The sequence below is a fragment of the Gekko japonicus genome, unplaced genomic scaffold, assembly GCF_001447785.1.
Source record: "Gekko japonicus isolate JY-2015 unplaced genomic scaffold, Gekko_japonicus_V1.1 scaffold46, whole genome shotgun sequence".
NCBI lineage: Eukaryota > Metazoa > Chordata > Lepidosauria > Squamata > Gekkonidae > Gekko > Gekko japonicus.
In genome coordinates, this window is record NW_015169173.1 from 876,172 (window position 1) to 892,944 (window position 16,773).

The following is a 16,773-nucleotide window of genomic DNA, read 5'->3' on the forward strand; positions in this document are numbered from 1 at the left end:
GGGTGGAAGAAATTTCACTGCTCAGAGTGGATTACCCATTTATGAAATTTCACAACCACAGGGTAATTTTAAGAACCATCATTCAGTTTCTACCTAAAGTAGTTTCCAATTTTACCTTAGTCAGGATATCTTGCTACCCACTTTTTTCCTGCAACCATCATCTGAAGCAGAAAAGAAATTACACACACTGGATGTTAAGCACGCCTTGCTGTTTTATTTGAAGAGAACAAGTGCTTTTAGGAAGGCTCCACAATTATGTGTTTGCTTCGCTGGATCCTCAAAGGGAAAGGCCGCATCAGCCCAAACAAAATCAAGGTGGATTGTCTCTGCGATTAAAAGAGCACCTATCTGATGCCCTTTACACGTAGAAGCACACTTGACAAGGTCTCAGTCGATACTGGCCGCCTTTCGATGAGGCTTCTTCCCGCTAATGAAGTGTGCAAAGCAGCCACCTGGTCGTCTGCAGACACCTTCGTCAAACACTACTCTGTAGACCTTAATACGAGAAGGGAGAGGTCAGTGGGAACAGTGGTCTATTTTCCCCACCACTTGTTCATCGAGTTGTCCCTCCTACCCCACTGTGATCTTTTCTCTCTCTGTTAAGCATTGTTATGTCTAGCCAGGGCCAGCCCCAGCTTATTTTGCACCCTAGGCAAGGATCCCTTCTGGCGCCGCCCCCCCGTGCACCGCCCCCCTTCCCCTGTGCATTGCCCCCCCTCACTTGGGTGCTGCCGCCGGTTGCCAGAGGATCTCCACACCGACTGACCCACTTGGCCCGGCTGCTGCCTCACCCAGCTGCCCAACGCCTTTCACGGCACCTGCCGGTGGAGCCTCCCACAGGCTGGCAGGGCACAGGAATGGGGTGTGCTGGGTAAGGGGCCTTTTGGGTGGGGGGGGCCGGGTGCAGTTTGGCGCCCCTAAGGGCCGGCCCGCTCTAGGCAAATGCCTAGTTCGCCTAGTGAGCGAGCCAGCCCTGTTTCTAGCTCATAGCGGCGGCGCAGCAGAACTGAGGGAGTGGGCAGAGCCCCTCCCTGGAGCAGGTGACTGTTGAGCGGGAAAACAGCTCCATTGTCTCCAGTGAGGAGGGGCTCTGCCTACTCTGCTGCTGGCCAAGCTAAAAAAATCTTCCGGTGGCTGGCTGGAAGTATTTACTGCAGGGAAGGAGAGTTACGGGTGGGAGGCAGCTTTCCTCTCTCCCCTGCAGCATTTGAAAATCATGGCTGCCAATCAGTCACCGACGCTGGAGAGTTAAAGACAAAGGAGCAACCTGTAGGTGTGAGCTTTTGGATAACAAACTGCAAGTCAAGCACCAAAGAGAAGCACCACCATTCATTTAATGGCAAGCAGATCGTACTTGACAGGCAAGCATTTTAAAATTAAAAATGATCTGTCATTAATGCAAAGAAAAATGTTTTTTAAACCTGACCAGAAGCAGAGGTTCAGGGCTGTTTCATCACACTGGTGCTGTGGAGCCTTGCTCACTCTCTGTCTCATGAGAATAACGGCAGTTGCCCCCTAGTGAACAGTTGCCCTGGAAGAGAAATGGAATCCATTGTCATACTGTTAACAACCAAGGTGTTCAAGTCCTTGCCTTCAAGCAACACAGACTGTTGGCTCCAGGGCAGAATGTAAAGTGGCTCGAGTGGTCTGTGGCTGATCTGAATATTGGACATAGCCTCCTCTTGCTAGACTTAAGAGGAACATCAGAAGGCACTAGTCACATCCCACCTGTAGTCTGTGACAATTTAATAAGAAGAATGTTGGAAGCGGGATAGAGCAGAAGGGAAGGGAGTGCTTAAGCCCCTTAGTGGGAAATCTGCTGGAACTCCTTTGGCCTGTATAGTGTTCCAGACACCTGCTGGCAAAGTAATCATGGGTCTGCAGAAGGAGACAATGGTAGGAGGAGGGTCAAACACTCCCAATTCCCTCTGCTGTGCTTTCTAAAAGAGAAACCCCAAAGGCTGTGGAGTGCCATGTGGTCCATCTCCAAGGCATCCAAGTGAGCAGATCACAGAGGTTAGGCAGCCCATAAATCTCAGCTGGACTGATAAATTACCTCCAGCATATTGAAAGCTTAGCGGTTTTAGGAGCACCATCTGAAGAGCTACATATTTTGTGTGCTTGGATACAGTCAAGTGAAGGAAAGGCCCACTTCTGACAGATGCCAAATGACCCTTCTCTGATGGAAACTGAGCAGCCACACTCACTGCCGACATGGGCTACCTGCTTTCTTTTCCAGGTCTGCCCAAGAGTTGTCCCATTTCCACTTGTCCATCTCCCCAGGCCAGAGCAGCTCTGGCTACTCACCTCCCGGAACCTTTTGCAGGGAAAGTTCTTCAGGTGGCTCCCATTGCTCTCTTCTGCACAGCCCTTCCTCTTGTTCTGGTGTAGCTGCCTCTTCTCCTGCAGTGAGGAAGAGATCCCACCCCTGCCCGGCAGATCTGTCAGGTCAGAGCCAGGAAGGCTGCTGCTTGGTTCTGGTGGCTGTTGTCAAAAAGGGGCCATAATGCAGAACCGCAAGGACAGATGTGGAAGATGCCAGTCAGGTTTCACATGGGAAAGGAAAGGCCAGTTTGTCTTCCCTCCAGGCCAGAAAGCACGAAACACAACTACCTGAGACACACACCGGACATTAAACTAGGCCCAAGACCAGAGGTGGTAGTGGGAGACTTCCCAAAGCAGAGGAACTCAGTTTGGAACTCTTGACTCTAGTTGGGCACAGAAATATCAGCCATATAGTTTGCTTATCAGGCGCTCTGCCAAAGCAATATTTCCCTTTAAAAACAAGCCTCAGCTCAGTATAGTTCTGGCAGTGTGTAGGAAGGGACTGCTGCAATTGATGAGTTTGCCTATCTTAAAGTAAAGGTAAAGGTTCCCTTGCTTGAAAGCCAGTCGAGTCCGACTCTAGGGTTGCGGTGCTCATCTCCGTTTCAAAGCCGAAGAGCCAGCGCTGTCCGAAGACGTTTCCGTGGTCATGTGGCCGGCATGACTAAACACCAAGGCACACGGAATGCTGTTACCTTCCCACCAAAGTGGTCCCTATTTATCTACTTGCAATTTCTTGCTTTCGAACTGCTACGTCATACGGCACACTCGGGTCTGGAACTGCTGAACTACCGACCTTCCGCAGCCTGCAGTTCAGCGTCTTAACCACTTGAGCCACCGCAGCTCCCTTTGCTTATCTTATCAAGGCTATAATAGAGAGAGAGAGAGAGCCCTGACATGGATGGCCCAGGCTAGCCTGACCTTGTCACATCTCGGAAGCTAAGCAGGATTGGCCCTGGTGAGTACTGGGATGGGAGACTACTGAGGAGATCCACAGTCGTGATGCAGAGGCAGACAATGGCAAACCACCTCTGAACGCCTCTTGCCTTGAAAACCCCAAGCGGCTGCCATAAGTGAGCTATGACTGGACAGCATTTCCTACCACCAATAGAGAGGCACGTCACTGAGTTCCTACCACACATAGGGAAGAAATGGGAGTCCTGACTTCCTACTGGACTCTCCTTTCTCACCCTGGAGCAGGGAAGAGACACCAGACATCCTTGCTCCTAGCACTGCTTGGTTCCCTGCAAGGCTTACCCAGCTTTGGCTCTTGCTTTTGGCCCCCAGTTGGGCTTAGGATTCAGCTGGAACCGTTTAAGGCCTTGCTTTCGCGAGTTGGGATTAGCATCCGCCCGGACCGTGAAGGATGCCTGCAGCCTGTGGAGATGAGCAAGAGTCAGCATTGGAGGGAGAGCCAAAGGTTCTACAAAGAATCCAAACTACAAAGGGCCCCATTAATTGGTGCTGCTTTTTTGCCAAGTGCAATAACAACTCACTAGCTTCTCAGAGTCAAAATGAAGTAAATTCTATATAAGGCGAGTGCACCCACATCCCAAACCCAAGGTTAACAGTCCAGCTCTGCTTTTCACCAAGAACCTCCCAAAAGAATTTATGCTCTTCTGATCTCCCGTTTTCTGCCCCACACCTATTTTCCTGCTCAGCCTGAGGCCAATGTTTGCCCATGCAAGGCCCAGTCTCCTGCTCTCCCCAGAACTTACTTGGGTTCCGTAGACAGGATGCAGGCAGCTGGAGAGTGCTCTGAAAGGCGCTCTCTCTTCACAGGGTTGAGTTTTTCCTACAGTTAAGGGAGCATAAGTAGGAATGACAGACTTAATCTGAGCCTATTATCCAGAATACGCAATACAGGTAGGTAGATGGCTGAGGGATGGCTGAGAATAGGCCCTCTGTCAATGCAGCAATACAGGTAGGTAGATGGCTGAGAATAGGCCCTCTGTCAATGCGTCAGGCCTGGCTTTACGGTCAGACCTAAAGTGTTAGCTTGACAGAGAATATGATGCAAGGAAGGCATCTTCTCCTGAAAAACCAGAACCAGCATCAATGCAATCAGAGAAGAGCCATAATGTAGACTTGTGTGTCCCGAACTACATTTTCAGTCTCCACAGCCAATGACATTGTTACAAGACAAAAATAAGAACAGAACAGACAGTTGTATCAGTGCCACACATTGCCCAGTAGTTTGAAAACTACCCCACCTCCACAGTCGTTCTGGAGGTGTATGTGGCAAGGATCAATAAAGGAAGGTACCCGAATGCAAAAGAAAAGGTTTGCTCACCCAGCAGCGCATGATGTCCCAGACCACAGATGGCGGTGCATCTGTCTTAATAGCATTCTTGCAGGCATGGGACAGGGACACCCGGTAGCCAGCATGGAGGAGAGCTGACCTGGAACAGAAATCTGGAGAAGATTGGCACCACCAAGCTTCTAAACAGAAGAACTCTGGTACATGGGCCAGTAGAAGGGAGGAGTTGGTGCTAGATTTCACTTAACAGAGGAGTAGGGTAGGCTCTTGCAATGCATGCCTTACTTACCTGAACTGTAGCAGGGAGGGACTATTGCAGTGGATGGTTTTGCTGAGATTATCAAGGGTGTAATAAAGAGGGACGTCACTGAGTTCCTGCCACACAAAAGAAACAGATTCTAGTTAATGGGAGATCTGGGAGGGGAGGGGGGGCGCTCTAACTAGAATTGATGGGTTTGGTTAGAGAATTCTGAAAGAGATATGGGTCAAGACCAACGTTCCCTCTAAACTGTGGAGTCCTGTGAGCAAAAATTCTACTTTGTGAGCCGCTGGCATTGAAGTTGTGAGCAAGCGATTTGGCTGCCACATAAATTAGTTTGCTCTGGAGCCCTCCTTCCTGAGCTAAGACACAAATGTGTGAGCCGGAGGCTAAAACCTGTGGGCTAGCTCACACTAACTCAGCTTAGAGGGAACACTGGTCAAGACCCTATTAAAAATGCTTCTGAAGCTTTCTATCTTTATGGAATTCTTTCCACACCAGCATGTCTGCCATGTTGCAGGAGAGTCTGGGACATGCTTTATGGCAGACACTCAACATAGGCCATTGGCCAAATCTGTTGGATCATGCTTCTGAGAGTATCCCCCTGGGCACAACCAACATTGTTTTGCTGCTGTGAATCACAAAAAAGATTAGCAGTGGTGGGCAAACTACTGGGGGGGGGGCGGGGGGAGCTTGTCCAGTGTTGCTGATCTGTTCACTGAAGAATGCCTGATAACTTCTGGGGAATCCAAGGGTGCTCCAGAACACAGTTTGAAAATCACAGCCATAGAGTTTATTCACAGGAGCTGAATACACACAAACCCTCTGCAGAGGCATTTGCACACTGAATAAAGAGCCACACAACAGCGCACGTGTTCATATGTTTTGCCTCTCAAGTTGTGAGAGCAGCTATGTCCTTTGTACTGTTCAGTGGCCTATGGTATTGCCGCCAAACAGAAGGCATCAGGCCAAGCTGATTCTGAACAAGTAGAAAGGCCCTTGATCTGGACTACAGCAATGAGGAAAGACAACTTTTGTTATTGATTTCTTACAATGTGCAAAGTTTACTACACACACACACACACACACACACTTGGCAAGAAGTTGCTTCTGTTGAGCTGGTATCTAAAGGGCAACTGATTCTGCTTAGCAGCAGCCGTTGGTCTTCTGCATAGTCACAGTCATCCTCACCTCAATTGCCATGCTGAGGATCCCCTGAATTCGCTGGCTTGTTTGGAAGCGCCCTGGATTGCTCCCAACTGCAGACAGGACTCGCTGGACAAAATCTGCATCGTGGAGCGGCTCTGCCCACATGGGGCCACCCAGCTGTAGGAGGGGAGAGAGGTTCAAGGGTCAGTTTGGGATCTGCTAGCTAGGAGAAGACGAAGAGGTTTAGAAACAGATACACCTCACCTGGTGGCGCTGGTGGCAGTGCTCGCAGGATGGTCCCACAGAAGGGCCGGAGGCAGCCTTGTAGGTGATACTGTTGGATTAAAGATCGGGAAAGCAGCATTTACAGAAGTATCCGGCTAGACTGGACGGGTGAAATACAGCACCTTCTTGAGATACAGTGGCTGACGTTGACTGCTCTGAGATCCGCTTCCAGGGTTATGTATATCCTCAGTTTACAGTCCCTTAGATGAAAGCCAGCACTCAGTAGCCTAAAGACTCAAATGATGCAGCACAGAACTGGTTAATGTTTGCACTAAGGAGAAGACCCAGCGTTGCATTATGCTGGTGGGCCATACAGCCATGATGACAGGCAGACAGCAGCTGCTGTAGCCAATGTGGAAAGACTTTAGTTGAGCTTCCACCTTATGGGGCACATATCGCTTCTTTGCTCACAGAAATTGTAATTCCAACTTTATTTTTCTGGATTTCAGGAGCCCCAGACATGGGACTGCACTAAAGCTCTCTGCAGCCAGAAGTGTCAGAATCATGGACAGAGGTAGCAAGTGGTTTTGAAACGGGCAAAAAAAAAAATTAAAATGCTGAGCATGAGGGGAAGTGGCTGTGACCCCCCCCCCGATTCCTCATTCAAGGGCCCCCCCAAGAAATGAATTTCCTGGTGTAGTTAAATCAGGAACACCTTGTAAAACCATCATGCCTAGAATCTATTCGCCCAAATCGGTTAAAGGACAGGAAGGAGAGAATGGCTGCTACATTGCTCCACAGAAGTCCCAGCTCTCTTACTTGTTTCCGTTGTTAACAAGTTTGCCAAGTCTTTGTAAATGAAATGAGCCACAGCCCACGCAGTTATAAACAAAGGCCTGTTTGCTGCCAAGAGAAAGAGAAAGAGACAGAGCATTACCACCAAGCAACTTTGGATACAAAAAGGAGGAGGAGAGGGAAGACTCCAGATGTCAGCCTGGAGATGTACTGGTTGAAGAAGATGAGCTCCCTGTTATCTCCACCAACCGGGAGCCCTTCTGGAGAGAGATGTCAGGGAGCTCAGTGGGAACCGTAAACAGAGCACCCATGCACAGTTTGAACAACCTCACCTGGCACTAGCTTTGACCTTGGCCTGCCCAGAAAAGACCCTGACAAAGACGCGGATATAGAAATCAGCGCTGACTGACAGGAGCGGGACAATGTAGCGCTGGTAGCAGTTGGCACGTAGATCGAGGCTGTGCAGGATAATCCGCAGGGCCTGAAAGAGGAAAGAATCTACAGCAAGAGCCAATTTTTTTATTTTTTGCTTTTGGACAGGAACATTATGTGTGTTGTTCAAACAGTGTGTTGTTTCATTCAAAAGAGGAACCACAGGAATGCAGAGGACCACTCTTTATTCTCTACCAAATGAGTGTGCCTTAATACATCAAGGAACAGCCATGCAGGTAGATGTGAGGAGTGTGGAGCCACAGCCTGAATTATGATGGGGACATGGATATGGCAAGGAGCATCCGTCGCTGCAGAACAATCAGACTGGAAGTATTGGTTCAGGGCCAGGGAGGGATGGGCCTCTGCTCGCACATCTGGACTCCCAAGCCCTTCATCCCACTCACCATTTCATGGCAGTACTTGGCCTTGATGGACATGGCCCCATATTTGCTGTAGCAGGTCTCCCCGGAGTTCCCAGCCATTACAGCCATGTCGGTACATGTGACACACAGCAGACCTGCAACAGGAACCCCAAGGCAGAAGTCAGCCATGGACAACACAACCTTTCTCCACCGCCCTTCCCTGACCACAGCACTTGCACCTAAGAAGACATCAAGCAATGCAACAGGTTTATGGAGCCAAGGGTTACAGTGCTAAGGCTTGAGAATGTCTGCTGTGCCACAGGGGGCCACATCAGTGCACTGGCTGGTTCCAGCTCTTATATGTGCACAGAGGAGGAGCACAGATAGATTTAGCAACCAAACAGCCCAAGAGCCTACCCATCCTCAGAGCTTTGGGACCTTTGGGAACAGGAACCAGATCATTTGTCAAAGCAAGTCTGTGGCAATCCTAAAGACTCTCGAGACCTTGGGCTTCCAGGGTACTCTTTCACCAATCTCTATCTAAGGTCCTGATACTGCTTGAGCATCAAGAAGGCATAGCAGTACTCCCTTCCTTCATGCATTAAGGCAAGACTTTTCCCTTCCAAAATCCTAAATTTTGTTCTGACATCAATGGAAACCTGCTTCTTCTGACGGGCCAAAACAGCAAAAAAGTATTTGTTACGTAGACTTTCTTGTAGAAGGAGTGAAGGTGGAGTAAAATGGTTCAGCTCAGGAACTGGCTTATTAGGGGGGAAAGACTTTTTTAACTGATTGCCCTGTTGCCTGTTTTAAGATGTGCTTCCATGCATTTTTGGGGTTCCTTGTTCCACAATCCCAGCCCAACTGTATTTTTTGTCTTACTAGGGGTCTTCGCTGTTAGATTCAGATGTGATGGTATTTTCTAATCCACTTACTAACTGAAGAGTTTTTTAAATCACACTTGCAATCTACCTTGAGTCTCAGTGAGAAAGGCAGACTATAAATGAAAACTACAACAGTAGCCAAACAAACGTTAGAAACCCTAATCTAAAATTCTTGCAGAGTCCCAATTATCACAGGACCCCTTTAGCAAAGCGTAGAGCAGCACACAGCTTCTGCCTCACCTCCTTCACTCACAGCCTGCACTGCAGCATCAAGAAACATAGAAGGGCTTCCGTATGGATCCAGGTCAATGACATCAAAGAGGTCTTTTACTGCCTTATGCTGATACATCAGCATCCTGTACAAAAGAGAAAGGCAGGCTAGAAGTATCACACTTTTGTGCCGGGGGGAGCAGACAGTGGCCAAGTTCTCACTGATAATACAGAACACAGTAAGACACACAGTGAAAATGTAACCAGCAAAACAACTGTGTGTAAAAAAATTCTTTTACCTAAACAAAGATAATTTAACTATGCAAACTACTCAATTAAAATAAATTTTATATCATACACACAATTTATAAATACAAAGTCCAAAGCTATTCATATAACAACAACATCAAAATTCAAATTCAAGACTTTATTCTGGTTTGTAACTGCTCTAAACCAGAAGAAAGCCTTGAATAGGTATTTTGGGAGAATATGCCTGAGTTTTGGTTTCAATGATATCCTGTTTTGAGAAAGTGGTTCCTACTTGAAAAAGCCTTGTCAGGCAAAACGTGGAATGACTTTGCTAGCATGCCTGTAAGAGGACCACCATCTTTGGATATCAGTGTTGTGGCTCGGTTGTCTAATTTCAACTTGGAACATGGCTTCTGTTTCTGAAAATTGAAGACACCCAAGCACCTTCAACTGAGTTTTTTATGAATGGGAAGTTTGGTTTTTTACCCTATGATTTGAGAATCTGAGTTTTGATATTGTTGGTATATGGATAGCTTTGGAATTTGTATTTATAAATTGTGTATATGATACAAAATTTTCATTGAATAGTTTGAGTAGTTTAATTATCTTTGTTTAGGTAAAACAAAAATTTTTACATGCAGTTATTTTGCTAGTTCTCACTGATGGCAAAACTATAGCTGGGTTGTACCACTGAAGACTTCACTGGAGGCTTCAGTCTTCTCCCTGACATCTAAATATTTGTTTATTTTTTATGCATAGGGATCATTTTGTATGGAGGGACATTTAGTTATGTCAGCTCCAACTTGCAGTAGTTGCTCAGCCACAGAATCACCATCTCAGTGAGAACTGTAGTGAAAAACAAAGAACTTTACTGTATTTTGTGAACTACAGTATTTATTGTGAACTACAGTAAAGTTTTTCAGTAAAGAAGTGAACAAAGATCTTTTCTGAGCCAGCAACTCAAGTGCAAGAGGTTTTCCTCTACAAAATACCAGTGAAAAAGAGGGCAGGAAGAGGGGGAAATGTGCCTAATTTGGGGAGGTGGCAATGTACCACTAACATAGGAATAGGACAAAAAGGATCAGAGAAATCAGTCTGACCCATTTCTCCAGCCCCTTGCCTTCAGTTTTTGGCAGCATACAGCTCAAGCTGGCCACAAAAAAATGGAAGAATGGGAAGAGAAGGCAGGCCTCTACTGTTCTGCTTAAACTGAACATACAACTGACTTGGCACTCTTGTCCTGAGTTATGCCTAAAGCCCTGAAGAGAAGACCTCTACTTACCGGGCATCTGACAGTCTTGCAGTCACCAGGTGTCCCATGTCATTCAGTTTAATGTTCTGGTTGATGAGTTCAACAGCCTTGGAAGAGAAGTCATTTGCCACCACAGTGCGAAGGCCAGGCACCTCCTTGGAAAACCGGAGGGAACGTAGTCCAGATGCAGCCAAGGCCTCCAGCACTTGAAGTCCATCCTGCGAAGGGATGGAGATACAGAGAAAGGAAACCCATGAGTTCATGAGCTCTGCAGAGGTCCTGCTAAAATAACACAATAGGGGAGCTGGAAATGTATGTATGGAAGTATATGCAGGGCCCAACCTTCCTAAGTCTGAGGCTCAGTATTAAGGCAGCCCCAAGATTCTCCACCATGAAGAAGCAATCACCAGAGGCTCAAAATTCAGACCAGCAACAGCGTGCACAATACATAGCTTTTCTGTCCCTAAGACCAGTTTACATGTTGAAGTCATGGCTGGCTGACATTTGCCAAAACGTTCGAGAGGTTGCCTGGGTCTAGAAAATGCTTCAGCACACATCCTGCTCAGCAGCTATTCTTCAGCTCTCATAATCTTTTTTGAGAAGGTGTCCTAAAGCTTAGGCTCAAGCATTTTAGGAAGATAAAGTTAACGGTGGATATTTGGTGGACAGCTATAAGTAGGAACATCTTTAAGCAGTGAGTTATTTCACCCACTTGTTTCAAATATTGCAAAAATCCCTAAACCTGTGACACATAATGATGAATGTTTTGATTTGTAATATGTAATCACCCTACATGGCACTTAAGCAAAAGAGGCCAGATCCTGTTTTCCAAGGAACATATAATCTAAATGCTGATGCCAGGGAGTAGGGAACAATAAAAGAAGGAAGAGAAGGGAAGGTGAGGGTGTCAAGACAGAAGTGGATTTAAAACAATACAGTCAGCACAACAACAAGATAAGCTGCCATCCTGTGGAGCCATCCAGAGCACCACCGAACTTGACATGTAAGGGGCACGGCACCTGGCACACTTCTCCAACTGCGGCAACTTTGGGCTCCTCATCACCGGTGAGCGTTGGTTCCAATTCATCCTCTTTTTCCTCTTTCGAAAGGTCCACAACCACTTTTGAGACATTCTCTTCCCCAGGAACTGCAACTGGAAAAGAAGGAGCAATAATGGAGACTGAAATGGAGCTCGCACCTGGGATCTTCCATGAACAAAACAAAAAGGTCACCTTCAATAACCAATTCCTAAATCATTTTTGCAAAGGTACGTTCAACCTTAAGTAGAGCAACACTACATTAAAAAGCCGGTCTGGCTGTCTTCCTTGCAGAGATAATGGCCTCCACTGCCTCCATATTTCAGTTCAGCCGCTTGTGAAAGATTGCATGGCAGCCACTTCTCAGAAGTATTGGGGGGGGGGCGTGTCCCAAGACTACACCTGCTGTTCAAATTACACAGAGAACCCTTTTTCCCATTAGGACAGTATCAGGATAGTATCCAGGCTGGTCTTCAGTAGAAGAGCTACATTCAAGTCCAATAGTACTTTATACCCAAAAAATCTTGTTGGTCTCTAAGGTGCTACTGGACTTGCCTCCAGCTCTTCTTTTCTATTAGCCTTGAATCTGATCTTTCAGCTGCAGGTGAAAAAGATGGTTGCAGATGTTTGTTGTACTTTATAGTATTGAAGCAGGATCCAGGCTGAATAGCAATACATACAAGAGCCAGGGGACATACTCTGCTGCAGTTTTTCCCTATTCACACTTATAGGCATGGGTCTTGAGGCAGCTTGAGTGTTCTCCAAGGTTTCTAGGTCCAAATTCTGCCCAGATTCAACAGATCTCATAACACAACAGCAGGGGAGAAAGGAGCAGCAGCCCCTCTTAGTAAGCAGCAGCAACTGTCCCACCTCTTACCAATCATTGGCTATCCCCGCAACACCCTCCATGGAATAATGAAGGAAATAGCATCACTCACTCTGAATCCTTTTGGATGAAAGCTGCAGACGAGCAAATTCTGTAATGACTGCACACCTGCAGGCAGAAGGGCAAGAGAGAGAGTGTGTTCTCTGCATTATAATACACTATGAGTGCAATTTTGTGACTCTGAGGTCAAGATGTATAAAATCACTAAAGACATTGGGTGCCTTCAAAGGGGCCTGTTTTCCAAAATGAGGCATCCAATACTTCATGCATATACTTTATGCCGTGCAAAGTGGCTCCTGCTTTGTGGAATGGGTTGCCTGAGGAGGTCAGGAAGGTCTGCACGCTCCTGTCATGATACAGAGAGTGTTCGGGGGCATTTTCTTAAGCGGAATACAGCTGTAGTAAAATTGGAATAATTTCAGAGGACATTTTAATAAAGGGAATAGGGTTATAGTTTATGGCCCTGTTTATTGTATACATTTCTTGTTTTATTGCATTGTTTTCTAATGAATGTAAACTATTCTTTACATTCCTTATGTCGCATTTATACTGTTTTATTGCATTGCCTTCTAACTTTGTATTTCAGTCTTACTACAATGTTTATTATGTGACTTAAAACTGTTCCTGTTATATTACTAATTGACCTTCTGTGTCAGCAAGAAAGGCACACTGTTAAGTAAATAAATTATGCATTGCTGGCCTCTCTGAAAGCTCACTAGATATGTACCCAAATAATCAACTAGTACAGAAATCTAGTGAAGTAGAACTACAAATCCATATATTAAGTCACAAATGTGTTGCAAATATGTAACTCCAGTTCTCTTAATGCATATATAATCTGTGTATACCTTGAGTTAAGTGATTCTGAGGATGCACTCTTGCATACGAATCAAACAAATTAATTGTCTTGCATATCAGACCAAGGCCCACTTACTCCAGCATTCTTTGCAACAGTCCTAGCAACCAGCAGGCCTTATGTGGTCCACCATAAATTGGTCAGAGATCCATTAGTAGATTGCAGTCTACCTACCCCTCCTTAAGCAGTGGGCCAGTGACTTCTTTCTGGAGCACACAGCATGAAAGCTCAATCTACCAGGTACACACAGACTAACTATGTACCCAAGCAGTTTGATTCTCCAAAGAATTTCCTTCCCCCAAAGAAGCAAAATACTCTATAATTTGTTACAAGAACTACAAGTTGTTTTATTCTCCATTTTCTCCCATTCCTTCTGCACTTGAATGAAGCACCACATTTAGTATAGAATCAAGTCAACTTCCAACATATTCCCCTTTTCTTAGGAATGGCTGCCTGCCAGCTAAGCTGGGTAGTGGTACATATCTGTCATCATACAACCAGTGTCATTACTGATCTCACAATAAGGGTTTGTTTATGCCATGTTTGTTCAGGATGCTCACCCAGCAGTCTCACTGCCTAATTCCAGAAGAGCTATCCTAGTCCCACCTTCATTAAAAAAAAGGTAAAGGTTCCCTTGTTCGAAAGCCAGTCGAATCCGACTCTAGGGTTGCAGTGCTCATCTCCATTTCCAAGCCGAAGAGCCAGCGCTGTCCGAAGACGTTTCTGTGGTCATGTGGCCGGCATGACTAAACACCAAGGTGCACGGAACGCTGTTACCTTCCCACCGAAGTGGTACCTATTTATCTACTTGCAATTTCTTCCTTTCGAAGTGCTAGGTTGGCAGGAGCTGGAACTAGAGATGGGAGCTCACTCCATCATGCAGCACCCGGGTCTCGAACTGCCGAACTACTGACCTTCCACAGCCTTCCACTTGAGCCACCACAGCTCCCACCTTCATACCTCCCCAGTAAATTGTTATTTTCAAGACTTTTATAGGTTAAATAGACTGGACACGAGCAATAAGCCATTCACATGAAAACCTAAGTAGTACTTGTCCTGGATTCAACAGATGGGTGGGTTAACTGTATTAGCCAAAGGGAAGCAAACACAGTTCACTTTCTTTCAGCCAACAAGAGAAGCCTCAGGATGGAAAACTATTCCCACCACTGAAAGAATTAACCCCCCACCCCACTTTGCTATCAAAAGGAGAGTGTGAGGACGTAACACCCATGAAACATTCATAAAGCTAATCCAAGGCTACACATTAATGCAGCAACTCCAAGTCACATGTCCAACCCCTCACTTTCCTTATCACGAAATCAGAGAGACAACCTGATAACTCAGCATAGCAGTAGATTCTAACATTCCATCTTCTGCAAAGTCCAATGGAAAACAACCTGTGCAGTCTCCCCCCATTCCCACTTACGTCAGGTCTCTGTTGAACTCCTGGACGGGGTTGTAGAAAACTTCGTTGGCACTTGGAAAAATTATTTTAGCCTTTCCTTCTGTGATTACAGTCTCACCATTTTTTACAGTCTCATTGCCACTTCTGGAGTCCACTGCAGGTGTCTGAACAATAGTTTGCTCCAGTTTGGAGCCATCGGTTTCCATCTCTTGGGCCCGGTCACTATCCATACCTTCAGTAAAAGAAAGGGTCCTGACTTGAAAATCAACAAAAGGCAGGAGGTTCCAGGTTTTCCAAAGCAGATGAGCTGTTGCACTTCGATGTTGTGATAAGGTGTGTCTCATAAACCAAATCCGTAGGAGGGATTTTCCTGTCATCAGCACAGGTTTCTCATCAAACCATTTCCTGAAAATATAAGAAAAGCTGTTCCTATTACATGTGTCCTGAGTTTCCAGGCACTTCTTTGCCAGCACTTCAAGTGCATACAAGTGACAATCTGTAAGGGACAGAATATCATATACTAGCTTACTGGCAGTTAACTACTTGGGAAGCAGTGTTCCCTCTAAGCTGAGTTAGTGTGAGCTAGCTCACAGTTTTCCAGCCTCCGGATAACACATTTTCCTCTTCGCCCAGGAAGGATGGCTCCAGAGCCAACTAATTTACGCAGCAGCCAAATCGCTCGCTCACACCTTTAATGCCAGTAGCTCACAAAGCAGAATTTCTGCTCACAAGACTCCACAGCTTAGAGGGAGCATTGTTGGGAAGATGTGCAGAAAGCCATGGAGATTATTCTTAACACTGTGGAAAACCACCCTTCATTAATTCTAACTATGAAAAACAAGTGTTCCTTAATTTTTAATATATTCATTTGTGCTTTTGTTGATGAAGTCTAACCTCACAAATATTCCTCATAAATTATTTTCTATATGGCAACTAAATAATTTGCGCTGACCTGGATAGCCCAGGATAGTCTGACCTTGGAAGCTAAGTCAGGTCAGCCTTTATGAAACTTGGATGGGAAGGCAGGCAATGGCAAGCCACCTCTAAATGTCTTGGTCTTGAAAACCCTATGAGGATGCCATAAATTGGCTCCGACTTGATGGCATAATAATAATATGAATATTGCAGCAGTACCACACAATAAACTTGCATTTGCCAACAGGACTTGGTAAGAGACAGCTTCCTGTCTCAGGCTTAGTTCACTCACCAAAGGATGACCTTAAAGAGACCCTTGATTTTGTTCAAGCACATACATTTTAAAGGTAAAGGTTCCCTTGCTTGAAAGCCAGTAGAATCCGACTCTAGGGTTGCGGTGCTCATCTCCGTTTCAAAGCCGAAGAGCCAGCACTGTCCGAAGACGTTTCCGTGGTCATGTGGCGGGCATGACTAAACACCAAGGCGCACGGAACGCTGTTACTTTCCCACCGAAGTGGTACCTATTTATCTACTTGCAATTTCTTGCTTTCGAACTGCTAGGTTGGCAGGATAATTTTTACCTATGAGCAAAAGGAACATCATAAACTAGAGACAATTAGTCTGAAGGCAACTTCCATTATACTGAGTAATCTTGGCTCTGGGATCGTGCACCTGATAAAATCTGCAAGAGAATTGGGGGCGGGGGGAATGTATAGGGAGACAGAAATAGGCTAGCACACTAATAATTGTATGATCATTATATACTTTAATCAGACAATACAGGCAGAGAAATTGGGAACTGATATTTGCAGTACCGCTCCCCAGGAGCCACGCGAAAACCCAGAGAGACCCGGTCCTCCAACCTAGCCATAACCCACCCCCTCAAACCAGTTTCCAGTTCCCAAGAATTTCCTACCCAGAAGTAGCGCCCAGCCGTGACTTCCACGCTTCTCATGACAGCCTATACTGACAGCGCCATATTGAAAATAATCAGGTGACTCCTTTTCAGCCAATACGATCCGCAAAAGATGGGACGCCTATAGAGTCAAAAGAAGAACTCCCAAACGCAACTTAAAAAGCTGGGCTTGTATAAATCCATCGGCTAACAAGTCGGTGTCGTCCATTTCAACGGAATTTATTCCGAAAGACGGATAACTGTGCTTAGAACGCTACTACGAGTATCGTTTATTCCATGAAAAGGCCACAATAAATGACGATGAGCGATGATGATGATAAAAAGATTTGTGTACATTTTCCCTTGAGAATGTCTTG

General features: G+C 46.0%; 1 protein-coding gene across 2 annotated transcripts; it reads right to left on the reverse strand.

The window, feature by feature from the left end:
- Window positions 1-199: 199 nt before the first annotated feature.
- TRMT1 (tRNA methyltransferase 1) lies at window positions 200-16,476 on the reverse strand. Of its 2 annotated transcripts, none has more exons than XM_015415859.1 (18): window positions 16,418-16,476; window positions 14,608-14,991; window positions 12,378-12,433; window positions 11,422-11,555; window positions 10,433-10,620; window positions 8,932-9,047; window positions 7,850-7,962; window positions 7,346-7,494; window positions 7,038-7,121; window positions 6,258-6,327; window positions 6,036-6,170; window positions 4,875-4,960; window positions 4,619-4,727; window positions 4,044-4,120; window positions 3,583-3,702; window positions 2,308-2,428; window positions 1,427-1,531; window positions 200-495 (listed from the first exon to the last, which is right to left on the reverse strand). In XM_015415859.1, the coding sequence occupies exons 2-17, from the start codon at window positions 14,961-14,963 to the stop codon at window positions 1,454-1,456; spliced, it is 1,992 nt and encodes a 663-aa protein (XP_015271345.1). In that variant the 5' UTR covers window positions 14,964-14,991; window positions 16,418-16,476; the 3' UTR covers window positions 200-495; window positions 1,427-1,453. The 2 variants fall into 2 exon arrangements, with proteins under 2 accessions (XP_015271345.1, XP_015271346.1); XM_015415860.1 differs by having other exon boundaries at window positions 1,422-1,531.
- Window positions 16,477-16,773: the final 297 nt, after the last annotated feature.

Coding starts and splice junctions, on each gene's coding strand:
- TRMT1 (XM_015415859.1), bottom strand. CDS start 14,963: ATGACAGGAAAATCCCTCCTACGGATTTGGTTTATGAGACACACCTTA. Junction 7,122..7,345: donor AAGGTCAAAGCTAGTGCCAG/GTGAGGTTGTTC, acceptor TTCTCTTGGCAG/CAAACAGGCCTTTGTTTATA. Junction 4,121..4,618: donor GGGACATCATGCGCTGCTGG/GTGAGCAAACCT, acceptor CCTTAACTGTAG/GAAAAACTCAACCCTGTGAA.